Source organism: Salvia splendens, chromosome 5, assembly GCF_004379255.2.
Source record: "Salvia splendens isolate huo1 chromosome 5, SspV2, whole genome shotgun sequence".
NCBI classification, from domain to species: Eukaryota; Viridiplantae; Streptophyta; class Magnoliopsida; order Lamiales; family Lamiaceae; genus Salvia; species Salvia splendens.
Window position 1 is genome coordinate 29,568,204 of NC_056036.1, and position 10,829 is coordinate 29,579,032.

At 37.9% G+C, this 10,829-nt stretch overlaps 1 protein-coding gene across 2 annotated transcripts; it reads right to left on the reverse strand.

Annotated features, from left to right (window-relative positions):
- Positions 1 to 5,325: 5,325 nt before the first annotated feature.
- Positions 5,326 to 8,544, reverse strand: LOC121803377 (protein NRT1/ PTR FAMILY 3.1-like). 2 transcript variants are annotated; one of them, XM_042203051.1, is made up of 4 exons: positions 8,395 to 8,544; positions 7,149 to 7,366; positions 6,450 to 7,009; positions 5,326 to 6,372 (listed from the first exon to the last, which is right to left on the reverse strand). In XM_042203051.1, exons 1-4 carry the CDS (start codon positions 8,525 to 8,527, stop codon positions 5,460 to 5,462), a joined length of 1,824 nt encoding a protein of 607 aa, XP_042058985.1. In that variant the 5' UTR covers positions 8,528 to 8,544; the 3' UTR covers positions 5,326 to 5,459. The 2 variants fall into 2 exon arrangements, with proteins under 2 accessions (XP_042058985.1, XP_042058986.1); XM_042203052.1 differs by having other exon boundaries at positions 7,149 to 7,431; positions 8,395 to 8,525.
- Between the last annotated feature and the right edge of the window lie 2,285 nt (positions 8,545 to 10,829).

The following is a 10,829-nucleotide window of genomic DNA, read 5'->3' on the forward strand; positions in this document are numbered from 1 at the left end:
TTTTTAATTAACAAAACCGATTAAAAATTAAAAAAAATATTTTTCCACTTCCCAAAAAAAATATATCCGTTTTTTACCGTTTTCTACCACTTTTTTATTTTTTCCCCCCAAAAATACATATTTTCATCTATAAATACCCCCACTTTCACACCCAAAAATTCACCCCACATTCTCTCATTTCCATTCTCATCTACATTCTCTCATTTCCATTCTCATCTACATTCTCTCATCTCCATTCTTAATCTTTCTTCCACACATACAACATAACAATGTCCGACCACGGCAATAACCCCCGGACTCCCACGGTTGGAACCCCGAGTGGTTCGGTTCACAACCGTTTCCTAGTCCGGAAACGGAATATTCGGCCCCTCCTCAAACACAAAGTTCGGGCGTTCCGGGTGGCTACCGATCATACCTAATCGACGACCAAGATGCCCCCGAAGGGTGATACGGGTCGACACCCGAGCCTAGAGCGAGGTCAACCGCCCCCTCCCAAACTCCGACTCCTCCTACTCACAGTGTCCGCACACCGTACTCACCGGAGGAGATGGAGCTATTGTTCAAGGCGTATTTATCAATCTCCGTAGATCCGGAGGTTGGCATGAACCAATCCGACGATCACTTTTGGTGGCGCATCTGTCGCCGGTACAATGAAAACAGGCCGGAGGGAACAATCAAGCGCAACGAGAGTATGGTGCGCAACGCCATCTACCGAGCCAACGACGAAATTAACAAGTTCCAGGGGTATTACCTCTAGGAAGAGCGGTCGGCGGGGAGCGGCCGGAGTGAGGTCGACATCATCAGTTCCGTCATGTCGACCTACCAATCCATGAATTACAAGGCGTTCAAGTACCTCAACATTTGGCAGGAGACGCGGTCGCATCTAAAGCATAGGGGAGGCGTAACATCCTCCTCTAGCGGCTCCTCCAAACGGTCAAGGTCGGTATCCCTATCCGACTCCGGCTTCGAAGACGTGGTTAGCCTCACCGGAGCTAACTTGGGTAGCCCGGACGCCGTCCCGAGCGGTTCCCAACGCCGACCGCAAGGAAGGAAGAAGGCGGCGGTCAACCGCCGTCGCGCCGTGACTCTATCCGGTGATGCTCCCGACCCCGCTCCCTTTGCCGTTCCCTATGCGCCACCTCCACCCCCCACCAACTCGTTGTGGACCCTTTTGGCCCAACTCAATATGGCCGATAGGTCAACTATGACCCCCTCGCAACTTCGATCGCACGAGGCCATGACATTGGGCCTCCAAAAATAATTGGGGGTAGTGCCGCCGGATGAGTAGTCTTCCACAGGGGTATTTTTAGCTTTAATTATGTAATTTTTAATTTTTAGTATTTTAATTATGTAATTTTTAATTTTTAGGTTTTTAATTATGTAATTTTTATTTTTTAGGATTTTAATTATGTGTTTTTTTATTAGTAATTTGTAATATTATTTCAGTTTTTTAATGAATTTTAATGTTATGGAAATGTTTTTATTTAAAATTAATTGTGCTCGTCCTTGCGGAAGAGCACAGCTGTAGGTGTTGTGCTCTTGCCTAAGAGCAGACAGGAATAGTGGCGCCGGGCCCACAACCGTGCTCGTTGGCAAGAGCACGGTTGTGGATGCTCTTAATTTGAGCGAAGACATGCGTTTTCGAGCTAGAATTTTTACCCAATTAGAGGTGGAGCCTTCGAGTGTATAAATACTCCACATACTGCATCATTGAAAGAGTTCAAAATTTCTTTCCGAAATTCACGTATTTTTACTGCCATACTTTAATTATCGTTCATCCACCATTGAAGATTGGAGCAAGACCAAAGAAAGATGGAAAACTTCAAAATTAATTTTTTCGGGTATTATCTCTTAGGCCATGTTTGGTTGCCAGGATTCTATATGGGAAAGTAATCTGATTCCTTAAATTTTAAAATCATGTGTTTGTTTCAGTTTTTAATCAAATTGGGAAAGTAATCAGAATCCCGAGACAAGAAAAGTTAGTACAACTTTCCAGGATTCAGAATCCTAACTTTTCTTAGGTTATCTTTTTTCCAAGTCTTAGGATTCTTACATATTTAATGCAATATAAGTATAGTTTTATTATTATGATTATGATTATGATTATTATTATTATTATTATTATTAATTACAATGTATAAAAATATTTTAAAATTATAAACCATGCTTAATTATGGTATAATAAATAACTATAATTAAAATTATCATAATTATAAATATATTATTATAATATTTATAAATATTTTTTATTATCATAATAATAATTAATAATTTATTCAATAATTAAAGTATAATTATATAATATAAAATAATAATAAATAATTATTATTTTATTATTTTATAAATTAATAATTAATTAATAATGTGATAGTGAAATTTCAAATGATAAAGTTTATTCAATTATATTATCTGTAAACATGTATTATTATAATTATAATAATCATATTTATTGTTATAATCATTTATGATTATAATACTCCATGTAACTATAATTTCAATTATATTATTTTATATTATGATGGATAATCCATATTTAAACTAATAAATAAAATAATATAATTATTATCATTAATAATTAATAATTTATTAAAAATTTTATATTATTATTCTTTTTTTATAAATAAAAATAATAATAAGTAGGAGTATAATTTTAGTTTGGTGTTTAAATCAAATATAAAATTTTAAATCTTGATATTTTCCAAACATAGGAAAGTAAAGTTATTAGGAATCATATTCCCGGATTCATTTTTCCAGGAATCATTTTCCTTGCCAACTTTACTTTCCCGTCAACCAAACATGGTCTTAATGCTTTTAGATCTTTTATTATGGATTTTGTTACTTTGTGTATTATGGGTAACTACTCTGTACGAATTATGGGGATTGAGACTAACACTTAGAGCATCCACAACCGTGCTCTTGTCAGCGAGCACGGTTGTGGGCCCGACGCCACTATTCCTGTCTGCTCTCTGGCAAGAGCACAACACCCACAGCTATGCTCTTCCGCAAGGACGAGCACAATTCAATTTAAAATTCAATTAAACAAAAACATTTCCATAATATTAAAATTCATTAAAAAACCACAATAAATATTATAAATTACAAATAAAATAAAAAAGACATAATTAAAATCCTAAAAATTTAAAATTACATAATTAAACTCCTAAAAATTAAAAATTACATAATTAAACTCCTAAAAATTAAAAATTACATAATTATTGGCTAATATTACCCGTGGAAGACTACTGATCCGGCGGCACTAACCCTAATTGTTTTTGGAGACCCAATATCATGGCCTCATGCGTTTGAAGTTGCGCGGGGGTCATAGTTGACCTATCGGCCATATTGAGTTGGCCTAAGAGCATCCACAGCGAGTTGTTCGGGGGTGGAGGTGGCGCATAGGGAGCGGGTTCGGCGCGACGGCGGTTGGCCGCCGCCTTCTTCCTTCATTGCGATCGGCGTTGGGAACCGCTCGGTCCGGCGTCGGGGCTACCCAAGTTAGCTCCGACGAGTTGGCTAGCCACTTCTTCGGAGCCGGCGTCGGATAGGGATACCGACCTTGACCGTTTGGAGGAGCAGCTAGAGGAGGATGTTACGCCTCCCATATACTTCGGGTGCGTCCGCGTATCCTGCCAAACGTTGAGGTACTTGAACAACTTGCAGTTCATGGATTGGTAGGTGCTCAGCGCGGCAGTGATGATGTCGACCTCGCTCCGGCCGCTCCCGACATTCCGCTGTTCCTGGAGGAAATAGCCATTGAACTGGCCAATTTCATCATTGGCTCGGCCGATGGCGTTGCGCACCATACTCTCGTTGCGCTCGATCGTTCCCGGCGGCCGGTTTTCATTGTACCGGCGAGCGACGCGCCACCAAAAGTGCTCGCCGGATTGGTTCGTGCCAACCACCGCATCTTCGGAGATTTCCAAGTACGCCTTCAACAATTTATCCATTTCCGCCGGAGTGTACGGTGTGCGGACACCGCGAGTAGAAGGAGTCGGAGTTTGGGAGGGGGCGGTCGGCCTAGGCTCCGGTGTCCACCGTATTGCCCTTCGGAGGCACCTTGATCGTCGATTGGGTATGGCCGGTAGCCACCCGGAACGCCCGAACTCTGGGTTTGAGGAGGGGCCGAATATTCCGTTTCCGGACTAGGAAACGGTTGTGAACCGAACCATTCGGGGTTCCAACCGTGAGAAGGCGGGTGGTCATCGCCTTGGTCGGACATTGTTATGTTGTAGGGTGGAAGAAAGATTGAGAATGGATATGAGAGAATGAAGATGAGAATGGATATGGGAGAATTAATATGAGAATTGTGTAGTTTGATGTGAATTTTTGGGTGTGAAAGTGGGGGGTATTTATAGATGAAAGTGTGTATTTTTGGGGGGAAAAAATAAAAAAAAAATTAAAAGTGGTAAAAAAAGGTAATAAACGGATATATTTTTTTGGGAAGTGAATTTTTTTTAAAAAATTTTTAAACGATTTTTTTAATTAAAAACCGATTTTTAATAAAAAAAATATATTCAAAGGCAACGGCTATGCCGTTGCCCAATCGCCGTTCGCCATGTGTCTTGCTCGCTGGCACGGCGCTGCTCGATGCATCGAGCAGCGCCGTGCCAGCGGCGGCGAGCCTCGTCCTTGCCAGCGGCGCGGACGGACGCGGAGCCCGGCACCACCGTTGTGCATGCTCTTAATGTCTAATTTACTTTTTTATGGATTTTATTACTTTTATTCATTTTAATAAATAGATTCTACATATCTATTTTATTTTTTATTTATGTATTGGGAGATGTATTAATATTTTAGATGATCATCATTTGGCCCATTCCATAGCTAACCACATTACCTTTATTTACGGTTCCGTCCAAAAACTAACTGTAAAGCCAAAAAACTGACGTTTATGCCACTATGCAATTAGCCCTGACCATTAGTTTTTTTACGGAAGCGTCAAAAAAAGATTACTTCGTCGATATTTTCATTTGTTATGCACATGTTTTTAAAAAAGTGAATATTTTGGACCAAATTCATATTTTAGTCACATGTTTCGGACCAAAATTGACATATACTCTACCTTTTACTACTCCATTCGTCCCAAGGAAGCTGATCCGGCAGAATTTTATACACATTTATTTTATGTGAAAAGTGGAAAGAGTAAAATAACAGAGAAAGAATTAAGTATAGATAAATATATTTTCATTTTTAGTAATAAGTCATCTTGATTGGAACAAACTAAAAGGAAAGTGAGTCATATACTATGGAACGGAAGGAGTAGTATTCACTAGGACTATTAAAAATTGTCATGCCTAAACTTCTGCTTTTATATGATTGAATATGTTAGTTAAAACTTGTAATATCTGAGTATATATGTTGAGAAAAGAGCCAATAAATATAAGAAAGTTACTTCGCAAATAATCAATTAGAATCTGAAGACCATCTGGTGGAACCTAGATCACACACTACAAATCATTCTACTTTTTCACCATCTCTATCTCTCTATTATCATCAGTTAACAATGCATCAACATCTCCATCTCCATCATTCTTTTCAACTGATTCTTCTATAGATTTGTACTTATAATACGATGCACACACAACATAGTACACCAAATTAACAACCTGCACCCCACTGACCAGCCAATAATAATCCTCCAATCTCCCCCTATTAAGGTTCCTGTCCGGAAGCCAGTTCCTTCTCTCTCCAGTATAACGGTGCACCAACGTTACCATCAACGTGCTCATGTAGCTCCCGATCGCAATCGCGATCCAATACAATGCTGCTGCGGTGCTCCTCATGCTCTCGGGCGACTGGTCGTAGAGGAACTCTATGTGTCCTACGGCCACAAACACCTCGGATAGTCCCTGCAAGAAGTATTGTGGGACTAGCCAGAAGGCACTAATCGGGATTATGGCCGTGGGGCTATCGAGTAGGTTGTAACGGGTAGCGACCATTTTCCTCTTGATCTCAACTAGCCCCGAGACCACAGAGGCAATGATACTTATCCCGAAGCCTATCCCCATCCTCTGCAGGCACGTGATGCCTGCATGATTCTGGGTCAGGCGTCGGGCTAAGGGGACAAAGAGGTGCTCGTAGAGGGGGAGGACTAGGATGACGGTTAGGGTTGAGAATATCGACATTGTGGCCGGTGGGATCTCAAACGATGGAGAGAGATGACGGTCCATCGTTCGAGCTTGTTGGATGGTGAAGCTACTTATGTGGGAGTGTGAGGCCACTTGTAAGATGGTCGCGGCCCATATGGGCACGAGCCTGGCAACGGTCTTCACCTCTTCAACTCTGTGGACCGTTGCCAGTCTCCATAAGTTAGGCCATCCCGATGAGCCCTTCATGTCCGAATCAGACGCTATAGCTGCCCGATCTAAGCACCTTCCAATGAAATCAACAAACATAACCATTAAGTCATCACCAATGTAACAGAACTTGTGTTATTAAAGATGGCTTACTTGAACTGGTTTGAGTGGAGAAGCCGGCCATTGGTCGAGATATCAAGGTCAAGGATCTTGTTATGATACAGGGCGGCCGGATCATCCGGTGGGACGGATTTCCTCTTCCTGACAGCCGCAACAATCACTTGAGCAGCTCGAACGAAGGGACTGCCCCCGGGCTTGATCTTCTTGTACAAAGGGGAGCCAAGAACGAAGGCGACAAGCGACAATACCATGGCGATGGTAGGGATTCCGAGCCCCCAAGACCAACCAACATTGTCTTGGATGTACACAACAACAGTTAGAGCAAGTAAAGATGCTAATCCCATACAGAAATAGTACCAATTGAAGAAATTCCACTTCCTAGACTCTGTTTTTGCTCTGCTCATATCAATTTGATCAGCAGCAAATGTCACCACACACGGCCTAATTCCACCCGTGCCCAACGACGTGAGGAGGAGGGCGAGGTAGAGCATCCACAGCTGCAGGCTCGAAGCCTCAACACAGCTTTCCTGAGTCGGGCATGGAGGTGGACGTAGCTGAGGCAGAGACGCTGAAATCGTGATAGCAACCATCCCCTGCACGATAAAGCCACACAAAAACTTTCTCAACAGAGACCTTTGGACTCGGGCATTAGCCACTCTACCGCTTGACCAACTCACACACACAAGAATATTTTTCTTCTAATAATCCGATTGGAGAGAGCGAAGCACAGACCAGCACGTAGATGAAGGAACCAACGATGATAGTCCAAAATCTGCCAGCGAACGAGTCAGCAAAGAGAGCACCAATGATGGGGGTGAAGCTGGACGTTCCGGCAAAGTTTGAGAGGATGTTTGATGCCTTGACAAGAGGCAGATTCAGGACCTGAGTTAGGTATGTGATCATGTTGGCATGAAAACCAGCAGCTGCAAATCTGTCGCATGCTTCGTTTGCTGCCAACAATGTGAGGCTAAATCACGCGAAAAATCTAGCTTGAGATCGTAAGTTCAAAGATCGCCTAAGCACATGTATTCAAAGCTAAAAATCAGGATTCATTAAAGACATTTGCATACATGCAATCAAACTTCTGCAAATGTTTTCCATCTCTTTGTTTGGACATCAGTTTTATCTGTTGAATCTTAAACTAAATATGTTCATAACATGGGGCAGTAAGCAAATTAATGAACCAACAACATAGATTGGAACTCATTAGGGTGGATTCTGACAACTGCTTTGTAAATGATTAGCCACAAATTTGGAAGAATTAAATGGGAATTATCAAAAGATAGAGATGTGAATATAGGGATATAATCAATTGCAAACTGCATCTTTACTACAAACTGCAAACTAAATCTCGTCCATTAGATTTCCATTTAACCCCGATTGCCATTTTTATGAAGCGAGTTGGTATTCATATCTTTTAATCTCAATTGAAATTTTATTGACATTATTTGTTATCTGATAACATCAGATCTAGAAAACTAATGAACGATCAATAGTTTGCAATTTGTAGTAAAGATGCAATTTGCAGTGTAGTAAGACTCTGTATGTATAAAAATATAAATATATTTGATTAATCCGAACTCATAATCATAAACACCAGTCATCTCAAAAGAAACCAAGTTTTGGGGAAAATCATTTTTTATACCAGATTTTCAACAATTTATGACAAGTAACTTTGCAACTTGAAAAATACAGTGTTTCGATTTTAAGACAACATATAACACACATGACTACATATGAAGGTGGATTTATCAAGAATGGATCTTTCTCATCACACACACACACACACACTTAGTTAAAGAATGTCTTTAAAACAATCTTAAAAGTGGGTTACCTAGAATGAGTGTATGTTAAACACACAATAGAAGGAAACTGAAGATCAACATAAGAATTAGGGAAAAATGATGAAATCTCTCATATGCAAAGAATTGTTGTAAAGTAGTAAAACATAGTAATTGAGACGAAAAAGTGGGCTAACCAAGAATAAAAGGCATTGTCCTAACACCACCAAGACGATTCTTTTTGTCTATGATCACATCTTCTTGTTTGTTTTCCTCATCTTCATTTTTGGATTTCTTCCTCTTCTCTAACTCCAACTCACCGTTTTCCATTTTTCAGAGTGGGATTGCTGCACACAACCGCATTGGTATTTATAAGTGGTGCCAAAACTAGTAAATATATATATATTTTCACAATAGTAGTATTTTTTGTTCATGTACGTAATTTATACAATATCGTCGTTAATGGGCTCCACCACCACGAAAAGAAAAAAATGAAATCGACAAGAAATTAAAATAAAGAGTGGGAGATTATTAAGCATGTGATTTTTTTGGTTTTTGTCCAAATCGACATTGTTGCAGTCTCCTATTTAGGTTGTCTTATTGGGCTAAATTGGCTCCTCGTTATTATTTATACTTCTTTTGTCCCAAAAAATTGACAAAGTTATAAATAATACGAGTTTTAATATGCAATTGATAAAGTAATAGAGAGACGAGAAAAAAATAAGAGATAGAAGAAAAATAGAGTGGAATTAGTGTTAGTGGATTGTGTGGTCCACATAATAAATGATGCGTACGATTATTATTTATTACTCCCTCCGTCCCAGATAATTCGTCTTACTTTGACCGGGCACGAGTTTTAAGAAATGTAATGTAAAGCTAGTTGAAAAAGTTAGTGGAATGTGAGTCATACTTTTATATATTAGTTTTATAATAAATTGTGAGTAGGAATGAGTTAGTGGAATATGACCACTACAAAAAATGGAACAAATTATGTGGGACGGACTGAAATTAAAAAATGGGACAAATTATCTGTGACGGAATGAGTAAAAAACTTTGCATAGATTTTGTCTAATACTGGAGACAACCTTATGTTATTAACTGTGTTCGGCTTATTTTATTTTCCTATATTATCGTGTCTGACGATTAATTACTGTCCTCTCTTTCAAAAGTGACACCTATACGTCTATAATTTTCAAAATAATTATTTTTGGCGAGAATAATTAGTTATTTCTTTCTTTCTTGTGACTTTGTGTTACATTCATCTGATCTGTTTTAATTTGTAGTAAAGTTTTCATCTTGATGTCAAATACATTATTACATTATTACATTATTACATCTTGGACCCAAAAACTTAAAAACTGTTACAAATTCTTCCAACGATATTATTACATTAAAACTGTTTAGAGAATGAAGACCGTAAAATATACTTACAGAAAAGTAGATAGAATAAAAATATAATTCTGACCAATTTCTTATTAGTGTTGCGACCAAACATATTTTTTTAGATTGGAGACAATTTTCTAGACAACTTTTTGATTGGTTGTATCTTTACAATTTTATAAAATTGTAATTTTCAATTTTTTAGACAACTTTTTGATTAGTTGTATCCTTACAACTAACTTCTTATAATTGTAGTATTAATTTATAGTAAGAGAGTGGTTTTGCAGAAAATTGATGACTTTGCTGACATATTTGCTTACGATGCTATGTTTAATACAGTAGCACAAGACACTTATCTTTGCATGGATCAATAGACTGCAGTTTTATTTTATTTTAAATTCTCAAACTCCTAGTTTATATAAACAATTGTCACATCTCACCACCAACAAAATGTAGCTGACGAGGATAATAAGGAACTAGTGTTAACACCAGTAATGTGCACCGGCCAAACGATTTTCAAAAAAAATATTAAATAATAAGGAGAACAAATTAAAAAAAGAAAAGGAGAATAACAATGATTTTTATGATTAAAAAATTTTGTTAGTTACAAATTAACCATATATAGAAAAATGTGTAAAACATACCTTGATCTTGTTTCAAATTTGACGAATCCAAATTATTTTCACTCAATCCAATCAAACTTTGATAAGTAGTAACACTATCACTTATAATTACAGGAGATCAAACGGATGCACCCACACCAACTACACAAAATTATACAATCAAAAAAAGTTAAACATAACATTTTGTAAATCAATAAAATATTTAAAATTTGTGCAATCTAGGGAAAAATAAAAAAAAACTTGCACGACTACTATTAAAGTTCGAAAATGCAATAGTAAATTATATTAACTGTAATTTATAAATACAATAGGACCAAATTTAGAATAATGACAAATTACAATACAATATTATTTCATAATTGCATTAAGGTAATTACAATACTTTTACAGTTTCTGATTTTAGTTTGAAAAATCAATTTCAGACGTAAAACTGCTGGCAAAATTTGTGGTCAGTTTGTTAATTTGAAGTCAGTTGGTCGCATAGTGGTCAGTTTGTTAACATTTTATGCCAAAAACTCTGAAAACTTAAGACAAAACAAATTAAAAATATCTAAACAGTCCTATAATAACATAAAATAAAACAGGAATAATGAATTGCAAAAAACATTAACCAGAATGTCAAGATAGAA

Coding starts and splice junctions, on each gene's coding strand:
- LOC121803377 (XM_042203051.1), bottom strand. CDS start 8,527: ATGGAAAACGGTGAGTTGGAGTTAGAGAAGAGGAAGAAATCCAAAAAT. Junction 7,010..7,148: donor GTTCCTTCATCTACGTGCTG/GTCTGTGCTTCG, acceptor TTTATCGTGCAG/GGGATGGTTGCTATCACGAT. Junction 6,373..6,449: donor CTCCACTCAAACCAGTTCAA/GTAAGCCATCTT, acceptor TTTCATTGGAAG/GTGCTTAGATCGGGCAGCTA.